Source organism: Odocoileus virginianus, chromosome 33 (assembly GCF_023699985.2).
Source record: "Odocoileus virginianus isolate 20LAN1187 ecotype Illinois chromosome 33, Ovbor_1.2, whole genome shotgun sequence".
Classification (NCBI taxonomy): Eukaryota; Metazoa; Chordata; class Mammalia; order Artiodactyla; family Cervidae; genus Odocoileus; species Odocoileus virginianus.
Window position 1 is genome coordinate 37,189,198 of NC_069706.1, and position 17,106 is coordinate 37,206,303.

General features: G+C 61.8%; 1 protein-coding gene and 1 long non-coding RNA gene across 2 annotated transcripts; one reads left to right on the forward strand and one right to left on the reverse strand.

The window, feature by feature from the left end:
- Positions 1–1,772: 1,772 nt before the first annotated feature.
- Positions 1,773–11,282, reverse strand: FSCN1 (fascin actin-bundling protein 1). The gene is made up of 5 exons (XM_070460466.1): positions 10,345–11,282; positions 4,111–4,267; positions 3,901–4,022; positions 3,480–3,647; positions 1,773–3,065 (listed from the first exon to the last, which is right to left on the reverse strand). The coding sequence occupies exons 1-5, from the start codon at positions 11,174–11,176 to the stop codon at positions 2,863–2,865; spliced, it is 1,482 nt and encodes a 493-aa protein (XP_070316567.1). The 5' UTR covers positions 11,177–11,282; the 3' UTR covers positions 1,773–2,862.
- Positions 3,581–4,826, forward strand: LOC139032742 (uncharacterized). Its single transcript, XR_011485337.1, has 2 exons — positions 3,581–3,671; positions 4,504–4,826. It is a non-coding gene; the product is annotated as an uncharacterized lncRNA (long non-coding RNA).
- Positions 11,283–17,106: the final 5,824 nt, after the last annotated feature.

Sequence of the window (17,106 nt, forward strand, 5' to 3'; positions counted from 1 at the left end):
TGCTGGGCAAACCTCCGGCTCCTTGTCCCTGGGGGCTGGCCCGTGTGCCCGTGTGTGCATGTCGTGTCCACGTGCACCTGTGTTGTGTGCACTGGGCTCTTGTGCATGCCTGCACGTGTTCCTGTGTGCACACACCCACTCGTGTGCTCAGGCCTGTGTGCCTGTGTGTGCAGGGTCCTGCAGTCCGGGGCCTGTGAACTGGAAATCGCTGAGGCAAACATGCTTCTGGGTGGAGGAAGAACTGAATCCTTTGCCCAGGAATCTGACGTGGAGCCCCAGAGCCAGTTCTGATGGGGGTGCAGAGGCGGGGCAGGGTGGTGGAGGGGGGGTGGGTACACTTTGCAGTCAGCACATGGGGAGCCCCGGCACGCAGGAGTGAATCTGGAGGTCCCCACGGTGCTCCTGCGTGCCACCCTAGTGTCTGCCTCCTTCCCACAGCATCCTATTGCCTCCACGGGGCCTAGAGACAACGGCCTCACTCGGGCAGATCCACTCCTCCTCAGGACCCAGCCAGGACCCAGCCAGGGCCCAGCCACAACTCCTGACCTTTGCATGCGCGGTGGTTCTCTGGCCTGGCCGCTCTCCCCTTCCCAGGTACTGGGTTAGGTCCCCTTCCTCCCTAGGTGTGATCGCCTCGGCCACCTCGTTTGCAGAGAAGATGGGGGGGAGGGGAACAGCCCCTGGAACACGCGCAGCCGGTGCTCATTTTTGCAGAATGCGTGGAATTTATTATCAGCCCCTAGGCCTGGCTCAGAGGATGCGGGCAGAGGTCCCTGGAATCTCTCCAGGACAGATCATTCCGCTCCTGGGCAGCCCCCTCCCCAGGCACCGCGGGGAACACCTCCACCTCGCTCCACTGCCCAACTGGGGACCCCCGCTCCCAACGGTCTGTAAGAACTTGGCTCTGGAATCCTCATCTGCTCCTTCCACGTCACTGAGCCTTCTCTGGCTTCCAGCCTGGCTTGAACAGTGGTGGGGGTTGGTCGCCAGGACCCCGCTGGGAGCTCGCCATCCCTTTGTGGCCATCTGTCCTTGTCAATCTCGAGACTCCCGCCCCCAGGGACCACCAATCACAGCGCAGGCATCCCAGTTTCGTCATCGGCAGCCAATCAGCGCTTCCACTGACCGCTCAGGCCCCCTCTGCCCCCGCGAGACGGCCGCAGGCCCAAGTTCGTCGGACACCCGTGGGGCGCCCCATTCCACCCCCAGGGCTGCGCCTTGCTGCTCTCAGCCTCAGTCTGCCCCTCTGTAAGATGGGGACAGGCAATCTCTGGGTAACACGAAGGACTGCACAAGAGAGCCCGCACAGCGCCTGTCTCTCTGGAGGTCCCTGCAGGGCTGGCCACGTGGAGGTCTGCCAGGGACCAAGAAGGGCAGGGTGGACTCGGGACCCAGGTGACCCCTCGAAACCGGAAACTTCCTGGCCTTATCTGCCAGACAGAGAAGTGGCTCTGTCCCTCTGCAAGCTGGGCGCCGGATCCAGGCACCCACCCTGGACCGCAAGCCTAGTCCACCGGGCGGACTCCTCTCAGGGCAGATCCCCACCTCGGTGGGAGCCTGCGGTCTGGGGGTGGGGATGGACGCACAGGAGGCCTCTTCAGGATGGAAAGGGGGCAGCCCAGGCCTCCACACTCTTAATTAACGCACACCTGCCCAGGTGTGCCAGTTTGTGTGGGCTTGACCTCTAACCTCTAAAGTGCAGGAGTCGGTTCCCAGGCCCACCCCTCCCGTCTGCCTTCGTCCCAGCGCAGGGCACACACGCACACACAGTCTCAAGGCTGCAGACTTGCATTATTTTATTTTGCTCTTTCCAGTCTGAAGCTACTATCATGGGCGTTTAGAGTTATACAAATGACACTTACAAAAAATAAAAGACCAAGACACCCAGAGTGAGATGCGTGGTGGACACTAACCAGAAAGGAGGGGAGCCGGCAGGGGCAGGGCTTCCAGGGGGCTCCCGGCTGAGGGGTTGAGGGCCACGCCCAGCCTCATCCCGCGCCGAGACGGGAGTCTGGTCAGATGAGGAGCACCGACCACATGGGGCCCTGGCTGAGGCGGTGAGGGGCCCAGCACCACCAGGTGAGACCCGGGCCTGGGGTGGGCACTGGGGAGGGCAGGGCGGAGAAAGCCCCTGGAAGGTGGGGTTTGGATTCGGGGAGGCACCCCGCCTGCCCCACCACTAGTGGGAGGAGAAGGCGCAGAGGCCTCAGTCTCAAGATCCCCCTCAAGCCCACTCATGGCTACAACCAGGCTTGCCTGGGGCTCCTCTAGCAATAACATTCCATTAAAAAAAAAATACTGATTTGGTCATTTTCTGCTTCCAGTCAGGCCAGAGGGAAAGCCAAGAGAGACAGGGGCAGGGCCCCCAGATCCCAGCAGGGTGTGCAGCAGGGTGTGCAGGGGCAGGAGCCAGCCCTGACCTGTCCAGACACGAGGGGGCCGCCGACAGGCCTGGGGCGGGAGTGTGGCTCCCGGGCGCGGGGTGGGGGGAGGCTCAGGAGGGACAGGAGATTCCAGTTACGCACCCCGCCATTCCGGGGCGGCGGGGGCTCGGGAAGGCCTCCCAGCTCCCCCACTCCTCCTCGGCCTCTTTGGGGGAAATAAGGCTCAGAGTCGTCTGAGGTCAGGAGAGAGAAGTTCCAGCCTCGCCCAGGGTGCAGAAGAGAGGGCAGAGGGCCGGGACAGCCCACCGAGGGCCAGGTCGGAGCGCCGACCTGCCCGGGGGACGACCGGTGAGGGCACCGTTTGCTCTGGGTTTCCAGTTTGAAAGGCTAGGGGCTCGCCACCCGCAGCGGAGCCCCCCAGGAGAAGAGCGTTAGCCGGGGGCGGGGGCAGGGCAGGGAGGGGCGGCGGGGCGGGGGTCTAGTACTCCCACAGCGTGGCGGGGTCAATGGTGTCGGCGCAGGCCTTCAGGACCCCGGCGTGGTCCCCCTTCAGGTACTGCCCGCCCACCTTGATGGCCACCTTGTTGTAGTCACAGAACTCCAGGAAGAAGTCCACCGGGGTGTCGCTGCTGCTGGTCACAGACGCGTCACTGCCCACCGTCCAGTACTTGCCCGTGGAGTCTGCAAGGGCGCCGGGGAGACCCCGTCAGGCCCTGCCTTGGGCTCTGACCTCCACCCTGCAATCACGGCTCCCAGAGCGGAGCTGGGGTCTGCTGTCCACCCACATGGATGGATGGAGCCCCTCCCGGCCGCCTCCCACCCACAGCTAAGTGTGTGCCAGCGCCCCTGCCGACCCTTCTGAGGACCCCGTCTCCCTCCCGAGCTCTGTCTGCCGCGGTCTCCCTCCTGTACCCTCTAGAGCAGAAGGGGTTCCCCCCAGCTTGAGCCCCTGCCGGCCACGTGGGGCCTGGAATGGCCCAAGCCATGTCAGAGCGTCAAGTGGGGCACAGAGGGGAGGAGGGTACCCTCTGTGCCCAACACTGGCCCTCCCTGCCCCCGGGGGCCCCGCTCAGCCCTGCCCACAGGGGAACCTGCCTTTGATGTTGTAGGCGCCGTCTCGGAACTCCAGCTGGAAGACGTCATAGTTGGAGCGGTTGGCGTCCAGGGTGCCCGTGACCTTGCGGCAGCCGATGAAGCCGTGCTCCCCGCGGAACACAATGATGGGCCGGTTGATCAGCTTCATGAGGAAGAGCTCCGAGTCCCCTGTCCCAGGAAGTGGGAAAAGCAGTGAGCCTCAGGGGGACTGGGGCGAGGGTGGGGGAGTGCAATGCCCAGGGTGTGGCTTAGAGAGGGACAGCAGGAGCCTGGGGTCACACAGCACGCCAGCCCTGGAGGAGGCGAGGTGGGGGCAGTTTGGGAGGATGCCCGGTACAGGGCGGGCTTCGTAAGTGACCATGGCATAGTGAGGACCACCCCCCCAGGGAACTGGGGCTTGAGGTGTGCCCAAGGCGGCTACCTGCCGTCTCCACGGAGGCCGCCAGCTGGCCATTCTTCTTGGCCGTCACGAACTTGCCATTGGACGCACGCAGAATAATCCTCCGATCGCGCCACTCAATGTCGAAGTAGCATCTGGCATCCCTGGGGCAAGGGGCGGGGGGACAGGGTCAGGAGAGGTCATCCCCCCAGGAAGGGCCAGCCCGGGCGAGCGCGGGCAGCGGGCACTCACTTGGTGGAGGCGGTGGACTGCACACCCCCGGTGGTTGTCAGCGTCCAGTACTTGCCCGAGTGGGTGCGAAAAGCGCATTTTTTGGTGTCGCGGTCGATCTCCAGTTGGAAGGTCTCTTGGTCGGTCTCTTCGTCCTGATTGGCCGACAGGTCCATACCTGCGGGGAGAGCCTCCAGCTAGGACCAGGGACCCCTGCAACTCCCAGTTCTGGCTAAACCTCAGCCCTGCCCTCACACCAGTACAGCGGGGGGCAGGGGGACTACTGAGAACCCACCACACGGCTCAGACCCCTCGGCCTCCACATCAGAGGAAGAACCCAGGATCCCGGGCAGGACCAGTCAAGGACCAAAGCCTGCCAGGTCCACTTACACGTCACTCTCTCTGATTTTACAGACGTCAAACTCGGCAGCAAACCAGATGCAAGAAGATACTGTGGAGCCAACGGGGAGAATCTGAACGTGGCCCGGGGTTAGAGGGGCAGGGTTAGTTACTGCTAATCATGCTGTCAGTATGTGAGAGGATGCCTTGCTGTTCATAGAGACACAGGCAAAGATTTCGAGATGAAACGCCCGGATGTCTGGGTTCTGCAGGAAGTACAACCAAAAACAATGAATGGAGGCCCAGGGAGCTGGTATGGCAGCCGCTGGATTGCTATGCGGTGGTTCATTGTTCCCTCCTGCTTCTGTGTATGTGTAAAAGTTCAAAGAGCAACTGCACGTGTTCCTTTCAGGAAATCTAGAAAACTCCTAAAAGCAAAGTCACACACCACCCCCCCACGCCCACCGCACCCCCGGAGAGCCTCTGTGAATGCTGGGCGACCACAGCCTCCTAACCACTTCCCCTGTGTTCACACACGCATTTTCTTGACCTTAAAGTGCACGCGGGTGGCAGATCGCGATTTGCACATGACCTGCCTAACACCTTCACACGTGTCCACATCCTGAAATCGTCTGCAAAAGCGGTGGCTTCCGGGGTTTTGTTCCCACAAGCTGCAGCCCCATCGCTTTTGCACACCCGTGTGGACTCCAGCTAAAACCTGAAATGCAACCTTTGGTCACAACCACAAGTTCACGCCCCCAAGCACCGTGGATCTAAGAGCCTCAGTGTTGGGTGAGGTGGGCCTCCAGGCCTTTAAGAAGCCGGGGCCGGTGGCAGGCGCCCCTTCAGATGAGATGAGGCTGGCGAGTGCCAAGGCCTGGGGGCTGAGTGCCCCACCCCCGCCCAGGACCCCTTCTTGGCTCTGCGGGCACCACCCAGAGGGCCTGACAGGTGTCAGACCCACACCAACCAGGGCCTGTGTCCACGTCAGCGGCACCCTGCCTCACAAGAGAGAGGGAGACAGAGAAATAGGGCCCACGCCCAAGGTCACCCAGGGAGAAAGCTAGGGGTCCCCGGGCTCTCGGGAGAAGGGGACAAACGCAGGCCTCGTGCCAAGCCCTGTCCCCCAACCCTCCCTCCCCTCTCTGGACTGGTGGCCGCGGCCTCCTCAGGTCACCCTGAACCCTCACCACTGCTGGGCTCGACCCCCAGCCCCCCGGGGTCCCCTGAGTCCCAGTGCCAGGGATCAGCTGTCTACTCAGGCCCCGGGGTGGAGGTGAGTGCCATCCACCACGACACCCCCCGCAGAGCACCAGGTGAGGAGCAGCAAGGGCTGGGCCTGCTGGGGCGCCCAGTCCGCAAGAGCCGGGCCGTCCCGGGGCCACGCCCAGCACGTGGGGCGGGGGTCCCTCCTGGCTCAGACCCATCCAGCCAGCCTGCCCCACCCCACCTGCCGGGCCATGGGGCACCACGTGCCCCACGCATGGGAGGCCGGCTGATGGCAAGGGAAGGACAGGAGGGCAGGGGAGGGCTGTGAATGGCGGTCAGCACCCCCGCGCTTGCCAGCCTACTCGCTGGTACATGGCCCTGCAGATTCACAAGGCGCACACCAGGCTCAGGCCAGACACGCCAGGGGACCCTTCTCCAGGAGACTTCGGGTCCCGGGCGCTCAGCCAGCCCTGCGCCCCTGCTCCTCCCAGCGACTCCCCTCCCACCAGGGGGACAAAGCAGGACTCTGCAGCGGTGGGTCCCTGCCCCTGGCCACACGATGACCACCGCCGTCTGCTCAGCCACTCAGACCCCATCCAGCCTGGCTGCATCAACAGGCCTAGGCCGGTGAGCAAGGTACTCAAACTGGGGGCCAGGCGCCTTCACCGCACCTCCCCAGCCTCAGTTTCCCTCTCTGTCAGCCAGGCTCGGTGTCTCTCGGTTCTGCCAGGAGATCGAAAGCATGGAGGAGCCCGACACCAAGTAGACACCGGGTCTTCTGCCCCCCACAGGAGGAGCTGGGGGGAGTGTCCACTCCATCCAGGGGGGCCCCTCCTGGCTCCAAGGCCCTGCCCCAACGGGAAAGGCCCCATTCGGCCTTGGGAGTCTCTAATTAGAGCTGGGTTACTATGGGAACAGGGTTTTCTTTGGGATTTTTCTTTTCATCAACAGCAGCACAGAAAGCGTGAGTCACAGGCCCACTGGAGCCCCGGGAAGTAAGGAGAGAGGTGCGGGGGCTCAGCAGAGCCCACGGGCATGTCCCCCCGGAGACGCCGGGCCCTGCCCCCGTCCATCACGGCTTTCCCTGTCTCCAGCCCCAGGGCCGTCCAGCACAGCCCTGCCTGCACCACACCCCATGGTCTGATGAGACCCCCAGCCTTAGCAGTCCCCAAATCCCCTGGCTGGTCAAAAATCGGGCGCTCTCCACCACCCATTCAGTTTAAGGGAGGGAGTCCAGAAACTTCTGTGGCCTCACCTCACTTCTCCTTGCTGTCAACTCTTGCCACTACCCGACCACCTTAAATTCCTACTCCATCTTTACACGAGCTTCCTCATTCTTGAGGAGTGGCCTCATCCTTCCCTGAGGCCAACATGACCTGCCTCATCAAGAGAACTCTTACACATCCTACAAAGCCCGGCCCGTCCGGCCCTTCCTCAGCCAGTCTCACCTTCCAGCCGCTGGGGCTGGGCACTTCCTGAGCACAGAGACCCCGGGCCACAGCTGGCCCGAGGCAAAGGGGCTGTGAGGTCAGGTGGGAACTGTGCTGAGGCTCCGCCCAGGGTCCTGCCGGAGCCCAGGGCAGTGTGTGTAGGTGTTAGTCGCTGAGTCATATCCAACTCTTTGCAACCCCCCATGGACTGAAGCCCGCCAGGCTCCTCTGTCCATGGGATTCTCCAGGCAAGAACACTGGAGTGGGTTGCCATGCCCTCCTCCAGGGGATCTTCCTGACCCAGGGATCAAACCCGGGTCTCCCACACTGCAGGCAGATATCTTACCATCTGAACCACCAGGGAAGCGGAGCCCAGGACAGGTAGGGGCCAAAGGAGCTTGAATACAGCTCACTCAGCAACCCCGCCTGTGTGGTCATGGTGACCCCACTTCCCAGGACCTGGGGTGGACGTGGGCCATCTGCCTTGTCACAGCAGCTCTCAGGACCCTACGCCCTGGTGGCCAACACTGCCTCTAACGGTAGCTGCGATGACCTCCTCCCAGAAACACGGTCTGGCCACAAAGAACGTACCCAGGTGGAGCCCTTTACAGATGGGGGTACTGAGAGCAGCCTGCAGCTTCAGCAGGAAGCACCCCACCCGCACGGCCCCGGCTGCTGGGATGACTCACGTCCCCGCCGGCAAAACCCAGGAGGCTCCTCCTTCCCAACGAGTCTGGAGGAGCCGCCCCCGCCTCCCTGCCACGCAGGCCTGTCCAAAATGGCCTCTGTAGGCACGCCCCCCAGCCCCGCGCGGCGCGGCCCCGTCACCCTCCATCCCGCCAGGGACACCCGACGTCAGAGTGGACCCCAAAACCTGAGGCCAAGGGAGCCCCAATCTTGGCCCCCAAAGCTCCCTCCCCTTTAAACGCACAGATGAGCCCGCAGCTCTCCTGCTGCAATTTCCGGCGGCTCCTCCTGCCCCATCAGACTGAATCACACCATGACACCCCCAGCGAGCCTTACTCAAAGGAGAGGGTGTCTGTCCAGGCTCGCCGCCTGGAACCTGCCGAAAATACCCCACGCTCTCTCTGCCCCTTCCTGGCCCCAGGGGGCTCCTGCCACATCTTTCACAGGGAAGGGGTGGGACACAGCCGGCAAGCACGGAGCATCCTTCATTGATGAGCACCCACTCCGGGTCCTGCAGCCCTGCTGGCTGATCCAGTCCCGTGGACCAACCTCACAAACTGCTTCTCGGCCAGCACTGGGCTTTCTGCTCCTCTCTGCCTCAGGGCCTTTGCACAAGCTGTGCTCTGTGTCCGCAACACTGTCCCACACACCTGATACATCCCACCTTCTGTTCATCCTCAGGTCAGGTCAAATGTCCTCCCTAGAAAGGGACCTCTCCCATCTAATCTGGGGCCCTCATGGACCTCCTGGAGTCCCAGACACCTCTGTTGCCCAAGATGTGGCTCACGTCCCAATGAGGACACAGCGCTCAGCAGGGAAGGCTCCGGGACGTGCCCACTAGCTCACCACTCAGGCCTCAGCATGCCTCACTCACTAGGGGTTCAGTGTTTGCAGAGTAGGTGAGGAGTCCTGCCCCACCTAGTGCTGCGTGAGACTGGAGGGGGGAGGTCCTATGGTCCCCAGGGGTTGGGAGGTGTCAGGGGGTCCAGATGAGGACCCTTTCTGGACTCAAACCCAGTTCTGCCTGCTGCATGCTTGCTGTGTGACCTTGGGCAGAGGGCTTCTCCTCTCTGGGCCTAAACCCGCTCATCTGCAGGATGGAAGAAGCTTGGCCCACTTCAGTCCTCAGCCTGCAACCTCGGGCAGGAGCCGCCACTGGGCTGCTACCTTCTGGGCAGAGTACCGTCTGGAGGGTGGTCATCAGGAGGAAGAGGGGCCATTGCCTGGGGTTCCCACACAGCCATCTATCTCCAGAGGCCGGGGTCCGCCTTCCTGTCTGGGGGGAGCAAGACACCCAGAGGTTCCCCCCGGGGAGAAGGAACAGACTGCCTTCTGGGTCAAAGGAGGGGCCAGGGCGCCAGAAGGAAGAGAAGCCGCCTGGGGGGGAATCTGAGCCCGGAAAGTGGGGGCTCATTCTGGCGGGCAGGCCGGTAGGAAATGGCCAGGCCGGCGGGAGGCCCCAGGAAAGGACGCGTCGAGTTGCAGCCAGCTGTTCCAGGAGGGAGTCTTAGGGGGTGGGTTTACTCAAGGCGGGGCGGAGCGGGGGGTGGGGGTGGGGGGCACTTTCCGAGGGTGCCTGGCTGGAGTCTCCCGGCTCACGCTGGGACCGCTCTCGGGCACCCACGGAGCAGAGCGCACCGGCCGCGAGCCGCAGGGCGGGGTGCCTGGCGGGCCGCCATCCCCGCCACGCCGCCCTGGACCTGGGCGCGAGCAGGGAGGCCGTGGGGCGGCTTCGGACGGAACACCCGGCCCGGGGTTGGGGTGCGGCGCGGGGGGGTTCCCAGCAGGGGGGACCCGCAGAAAGCCGACTCCCTCCCCGCCCAGCCTCATCTGGTTTTCCCATCCGCAGAGACCGAGCAGGACAAAGGGGGCGAGGGAGGGCCCTGTCGAGGAGCCCGCCCCCTGCTCACAAAGGCCGCGGCCTCGAGCGCGGGGCGGACGCGGGAGGAGGGGCTGGGGGGGGAAGGGCAGACACTCCGGGCGCCCCCCTCCAGCAGAGGCCAACCCCTCCCAGCAGCCAGAGGGGGTGCAGAGAGGCCCAGACCCGGGGGACGTGGACGCGCACCCCGCGGAGACCAAAGGACTACCCATCCCGCCCGCGAAAGGCGGCCCTTAGGGAGCGCGAACGCGCCCCGCGCCGGAGGCGACCCCTCGCTCCGCCCTGGAACTGAAGACCCACTAACGGGGGGAAGGGCACGAGGCACCGGGCGAGGGGCGTCCCTCCCCCAGGGCTGGGCCCACGGAGCCCAGGGATCCGCACGAGTCGGGAAGACCCAGATTGGGCAGGGGGTGCGAGGGTGGCACCCGGGGCGGGGCCTAAGCGCGGCCTAGGGAGCCCCTAGCCCAAGGCGGAGTGGGGGCCGCGCCACGGCCCCCAAGGATGGGAAAAGCCCCACCCCTCGCCCCTTCCTCGAGGTCGGAGCGCACGCTCCGCGGCCGGGTGGGGTGGTCTGAGCGCCCAGCGGGGGCGCACCGGGCGTCGCTCGGGATTGCCGCGGGCGAGGAAGGGCGGGAGGCGTGGGGACGGGGGTGGGGTGGGGTGCGCTTTGTGCAAGGCCGGAAAGAGGCGAGGGACGGCGTCCCCACTCACCCTGGCGCGTGGACACATTCCTCTCGTTGGCCGCCTGCAGCACGACCTGGGCGCAGCTCTGCTCCAGGGCGAAGAGCTCGTCCTTGCCCACCTTGGTGGCCTTGCCCGCCTTGAGCGTGCCGCTGGGCCCCGACGGCGCCAGGTAGCGGCCCTCGCAGTCGCGGAAGGCCACCTTGCCGGAGCGGAACTCCAGCGTGTAGCCGGTGGCGGGCTCAGGGTGCGCTACCAGGCGTCCGTCGTGGCGCAGGAAGCGGTGGTCGGCCGTCTGCAAGCTGTAGCGCTGGTCTTGGAAGGCCAGCGTGATGAGCGAGTCGACGCCCCAGGGCACGTCGCGGTCCACCGAGATCTCGTCGGCCGGCCGCGCGCCCAGGTGTGCGTAGCGCTTGCGGGCCAGGCTGTAGATGTTGACCTGCGGGTGCATAGCGATGTGCACGCTCCACTTCTCGGCCGGCGACACGGTCTGAGCGAAGCACGACAGGCGGTCCTCGGTGCCGCCGAAGTAGCGCCGGTGCGCCTCGGACTGCAGCGACCAGCGACCGTCGTCGTGCGCCACGATGAGAAAGCGGCAGTCGGCGCCGGGCGCCTCGTGCTCGCAGGTCACGTTGCCGTCCTTGTCGGCCGCCAGGTAGCGACCCAGGTGGCTGCGGAGGCACACGGCGGCGCTGCCCGCCTCATCGGGCGGCTGCTCCAGCGTCCAGATCTGCTTCTTCTTCAGGCTGCTGGCCGAGGCGTTCACCTTGAACCCGAACGTCTCGGCCGTCAGGTACTTGTTGTTGCAATTGATGAGCCCGAACTGGATCTGCAGGGCCTCGGCCGTGCCGTTGGCGGTCATGGTGGCGGCTGGCGGCGGGCCGGCGCGGCCCGGGCGGTCGGTGGCGGGTCCCGGCGGCTGTGCCCTGCTCCTTTGTTCGGCGGCTGCCGCAGCCGTGCGCGCACCCTCAACAGCGGCTTTACAAAGCCGGCTCGCGGCTCCCGAGCCCCTTTATAGGCGGGGTGACGTCAGCGCTGCCAGGCCCCGCCCCCGCCCCGCCCCGCCCCGGGGCTCGCCGAGCGGGGGGCGCGCGGGCTGAGCCAGCGAGCCGAGTGGCGCTGGGGGCCCGGAGGGGCGCGGGCGGCGGCTGCGCTTTCAGCGGCCCCTCCTTCTGCACTGCCGGCCTCTGCAGTCCCCCCCACTTGGGGCCACCGCTCCCTTCCCCCCAATACCAAAGCCCCACCCTCGCGGCGCCGCAGCCTGAGGGCTCGCCCAGAGCAGGGGACCCCTCAGAGGCCCCCCCAACCCCAAGCCCAGTCGGGAGGAAGGCCTGAGTCAGATTAGAGGTTGTGGATTAGAGACCTCGGAAACCACGGAGCTCATCAGTACTAGCGGAACGCTCCGGAGGCTCCTGGAGGAGGTGGACTTAGCTCAGAGCTTTGAAGGAGCAGAGAGGGGACCCTCCAAGTGCCTGTGGGCGGAAGGGTGGGCTCAGGCCAGGAGCTGGGAAGGGGTCTGCCGACCCCAACTCACCCAACCCAGGCTCTGCAGCCTCCAAAGCAGGGTCTGTGGTTCCCCGAAGTGTCCCTCCCAGAGCGCTGCCCGGAATCGCACCCTCCCTCCCGGGGATCCAGGCACCCAGCGCCCCCGGCCCAAATCGGGCTCGGGGTAGTGACGGCGTTCCCATCCCGAGGCTGCAGAGGTTCACAGGCATAGAGCGAGTTGCTGTTCCATCACTGGGTCGTGTCCAACTCTGCGACCCCATAGGCTGCAGCATGCCAGACATCCCTGTTCTTTGCTATAGAGTAGTGAGCCCTTGTATGAAGCAGGTAAGAGATGTGCTAGGACTCAGGAAGCACAGCCCTGAGGGGGAACAACCCGGGTCTCCAGCCCCAGGGGCCAGCACACCTCCCACTCTGTACCTCTCCCCAGGTCCCACTGCACTGGACTCTGAGCCTGGTACCCAGGAGGGGATATTTTCTACAGATGCCCATCCCCACCGCCACCCTGGAGAGGAGCACTTCCCTTTTCTGAGCATCTCCAAAGGCCAAGACTTTTGCTGGGACATTCCCCACATGCCAGGCAAGCCCCTGGAATGCCAGCGTGACCACAGGCTGCCCACAAGGTCTTGAGGCTAAAGGCAGAGGGCACTGAACTAGCTCCTGGGCTGGTTGGTCTGCGCCACTGCCCCCCGCCCCCCCCAGGCAGGCTCCTCCAGGGGCTTTTATCTTCCAGGGTAATTCTGTTTTACCTTCCCGTTATTGTAGGTCAGGTAGGTTAACTGGCAGGGCCGTGAGCCCCAGACAGCCACTGCCCATAGCACACCCTCCCACAAAGCTCTGGAAAGCTGAGAAACCAAGTTTCTCATTTTGAGGTCATCTGATAGGTGTTTCCCTGGTGGTTCCGTGATAAAGGATCCACCTGCCAATGCAGGCGAACCCGAGTCTGTGGGTTCGATCCCTGGGTCGGGAAGATCCCCTGGAGGAAGAAATGGCGACCCACTCCAGTATTCTTGCCTGGAAAATCCCATGGACAGGGGATCCTGGCAGGCTATAGTCCATGAGGTCGCAGAGAGTAGGATATGACTTTTAGTGACTAAACAACGACAAATAGGCTTGAGACCCAGGGTCTCCCTGGCTGTGTGACTGTAGGCAAGTTACTTAACCTCTCTGAGCCTGTTTCACCTTTTGTAAAAGAGATGCAAATCCCTCATCTCAGGGTGGTGGAAAGATCCCTGAGGACTTGGAGCTCAGACCCTGTCCCTGGCCACCCTCAGAACCCATTGCTATCCCCAAGAATCTCTAGTTAGGACCAAGTCTCTGGCCAGCTACCACGCTCTTAAGAGAGGATGCTGAATAACTGAAGTCTGGGGGCAGCAGTCCTGTGCTGACAGCGAGGACTGGGATCTGCTGAGACACGCCTGCTGTGGAGCTGGAGTTGGGGGCTCCTGCCTCTCAGTCAGGCCAGGGGTGGGAGCTGGTCCAGGCCTTCCCAGGTTATGCTTTTGATGGGTGCAAAGACTGGAGAGCCTGGCTGGGTGGTAGCCCTGGCTTCTTGCACTAGGCTTCCTGCGGTCAAATGCACACCCTGGTCCTCAGTTTTTCCATCTCTAAAACGGGCATCATGATAGCATCTGTCCCGGGAGAGAAGCCGAGAGGACAGGAGCCCACATACATGAATGGGACCAAGGGGTTCCTGGGACGTGGCACTCGGTTTTCGAACCAGGAAAGTCTTGGGCAGATGGGGACAGGTTGGTGACTCCACACACCAGGCACCCAGATGACAGAGCCTGGCACATGGTCAGTGCTCATAAACGCCAGCTGGTCCTGGGGACACAGATGGGCCAGACTCCCTCCAGCCCCGTAAGGTCCCCAGGAAGTCCCAGGACCCTAGTCGTATAGTCAGAGCAATGGTGGAGCACAGCTTTAGGATCATTTGTCCAGGAGCGTAAGCCTTATGCCAATTTGCTGAATAAATTAACATCAGATAGAGCAATGTGGAGGATGGGACATAGAAAGGGGACCTTGGATTTCCCCATGGACAAGGGCAGGCAGGTCAAGTGAGCAGAATAGAGACTGAGGCATTGGGGAATCAGGTTAGTCCTGAGACTGGGGGTGAGAGGGCTGGGGAGGAGTCAATATATGAGGAATTGAGGTTAATTTTAACAGGTGTGGAGCTAAGTGATTATTATTTAATTTCTTCTGAGTAGACAATACATTCACATCGTTCAAATATCCCAAAACCTAAAAAGGCCTTTGTCCTCCACCTCCCTCCACTCCCACCCCACTGCCTGCATAACTGCTATTAGACTGTTTTCCTCTCCTTGAACTTCAAAGACAAGCAAACAAAGAATTTTTTTTAATTGGAGGATAATAGCTTTACAAAATTGTGTAAACCCACACTCCAGTGGGTTTCAAGCCTATTTGTTGTTGTTTAGTCACTTAGTCGTGTCCGACTCTTTGCGACCCCATGGACCGTGGCCTGCCAGGCTCCTCTGTCCACGGGATTCTCCAGAAAAGAATCCTGGAGCCGGTTGCCACTGCCTCCTCCAGGGGATCTTCCTGACCCAGGGATCGAACCTGTGTCTCCTACATTGCAGGCAGATTCTTTACCACTGAGCCGCCAGGGAAGCCCTTAGATGAGGAGAAACGAAAGCATCTCAGGGTTTTTGCTTTGTTACATTGAAGTATAGTTGATTTACAACGTTGTTAGTTCCTATTGTACAGCAAAGTGATTTGGCCATACATATATGTACGTTCTTTTTTTCAAATATTCTTTTCCATTATGGTTTATCACAAGGGTTTTTTTAAATCGAAGGATAATTGCTTACAATGAGGTGGTACTTTCTGCTGTACAAGAACGTGAATCAGTCAGGTTTTTTAAAAATTATTCTCATTAGTTATTGCTGAAATGTCAATGTAGAAACAAAACCTTAGGTCAGTTGAGCCGAAGAGCATTTTCAAAACTGCCCGTCTGCTCTGCACCCACGTCTCCGCCTCTCGCCTTCCCCGCGTGTCGGTTACAATGGGAACCTCTGTGTCCAGCGCAGCCACATGGTCCTGTCCGCAGGCTCCACCTCGGGTCCCTCTGGGGAAGGACAGGAACACGGACGCTGTGTCCCGGGGCCCCCCGGGAACCCAGGTGCCACCTGAGCTGCCCGGAACGAGGGCATGGCCTGGGGAGAACGGACGTGCTTGGCTGGGGCTGGGCCTGAGCTGCTCCCAGGCTGGCCACCGGGCACCCTGCTGCCTGGTCTGGGGAGGGAAACGAGGCCACCAGGAGGGCCTGCTCATCCTGGCCTGAGCCCAGGTCCCCAGTCACAGAGACTCGGACTCCTCCCCACCTGACAGCCTCGGAGAATTTCTGGTCCTAACCCACCACGGACGGGCGGGGGCAGTCCCATCCCCGGTGCATGCCCCCACAGAAGTCACAGGAGGAGGGACTTCCCTGACGGTCCAGTGGTCAGGACTCGGTGATTTCACTGCCGAGGGCCTGGGTTCGATCCCTGGTCAGGGAAGTAAGATCCCATAATCCACGACAAAACATTCCCTATGAAATGACACGCTGCCTGGGTTTTGCCTTAAACTCTTCCAGACAGAGTGGTGGGTATGTGGGGATGACCTATGTGAGTCTCTCTCTTTTTATTTTTGGCCCACTCAGCCTGATTCTGACCGGGGATCAAACCCAGGTCCTCAGCAGGGCAAGTGGAGAGTTCCAAATGTTGGACTTTCAGGGAATTCCCGAGTCTCTGCTTGAATAAATGTTTGGACCCATAATAAAAAGTTTTAGACAGGGCTTCCCTGGTGGTGCAGTGGATAAGAATCCGCCTGCTGATGTAGGCAACGTGGGTTCGATCCCTGGTCTGGGAGGATCCCGGATGCCGTGAAGCAAATAAGCCCGTGCCTCACAGCTACTGAGCCTGTGCTCTAGAGCCCGAGAACCGCAGCTACTGAAGTCCTCGCGTCTACATCCCATGCTCAGCAACAAGAGAAGCCACCGCCAGGAGAAGCCCACACACCACAACGAGCAGTGGGCCCCACTCGCCGCCAGCTAGAGAAAGCCCACGTAGGGCCATGAAAACCCCACGCAGCCAAAGAAACTGAAAAATTAAAGTTTTAGACAGGCACACTAAGAATAAAAATAAAATACCCCTCTCTCAGTCCCCTCTCTCCCAAAAAATCGTGGTGGTGGTGCGGGAGACAGAGAGGATACACTGATTGTGCCGGCAGGGAGGCAGCAGAAGGGATGCCATACCACGAATCTTACGTCCGCCTGACCGTTTCCGCAGCAATACTGGACCCGGACATTCTGATCCTGGATCTTCGCCTCTGCCTTAGTCCTTGTTCTGCGTGTGCTGTTCCATCATGTTTGAAACTCACGCTGCCGGCCCTCTCTCTACGTTTGTTTAGAAACGTGCTCTGTAGGCAGGTAGATGCTTAGATAGGAGGTGTCTCTTCTCTCCGCACACCACCCCATCCAGCCTCAGGGTTTTTTCCACCCATCCTCTCTGGTGTGTGGAAGGGCCTCAGATTCCTACCAGGCTGTTCTGTAGGCCTGAGTCTTCAGGCTTGATGCCCGGGGCGAATGCCTCCCTGGACCGGCTGGGCCCTCTCCCCTGGGCCAAGGTTGCACCATGCTGCCCGGGGCCTCCAGCACCTTGGGCTTCCCATGTCTTCTCCTCCAGGAAATCTTGCCAAGCCCCACTTCTCCCAATACCCGGCCGGAGACCCAGGCCCTGGCGCTGTGTGACCCCATGGACTGCAGCACGCCAGGCCCCCTGTCCATCACCATCTCCCAGAGCTTGCTCAAACTCATGTCCATCGAGTCGGTGATGCCATCCAACCATCTCATCCTCTGTCACCCTCTTCTTCTCCTGTCCTCAATCTTTCCCAGCATCAGGGTCTTTTCCAGTGAGTAGGCTCTTCGCATCAGGTGGCCAAAGTATTGGAGCTTCAGCTTCAGCATCAGTCCTTCCAATGAATATTCAGGACTGATTTCCTTTAAGACTGACTGGCTTCTCGGCCTTTTGGCTAAGATCAGGTGTGATATCTGGTGAGGGGGCAGGCATTACACCTCTGCCAGTGTAGGAGGGGGAGTGACTGCTTCATGGGGACGGGGTTCCTTTCAGGGGGAGCACATGTTCTGGAACTAAGTCGAGGTGGCGGGTACATGAGATTTTGATTTTGTGCCAAAGGCCACAGAGGGGCTTTCCTGGTGGCTCAGTGGTAAAGAATCCACCTGCCAATGCAGGAGACGTGGGTTTGATCCCTGAGTGGTGAAGATCCCCTGGA

Bases quoted from the DNA above. Each gene is read 5' to 3' on its own strand.
- FSCN1 (XM_070460466.1), bottom strand. From the start codon at position 11,176: ATGACCGCCAACGGCACGGCCGAGGCCCTGCAGATCCAGTTCGGGCTC. The intron at 4,268-10,344 runs GTGAGTGGGGAC...CTCTCCCCGCAG, and splicing joins GAATGTGTCCACGCGCCAGG to GTATGGACCTGTCGGCCAAT. The intron at 4,023-4,110 runs GTGAGTGCCCGC...CCCTTGCCCCAG, and splicing joins CAGTCCACCGCCTCCACCAA to GGATGCCAGATGCTACTTCG.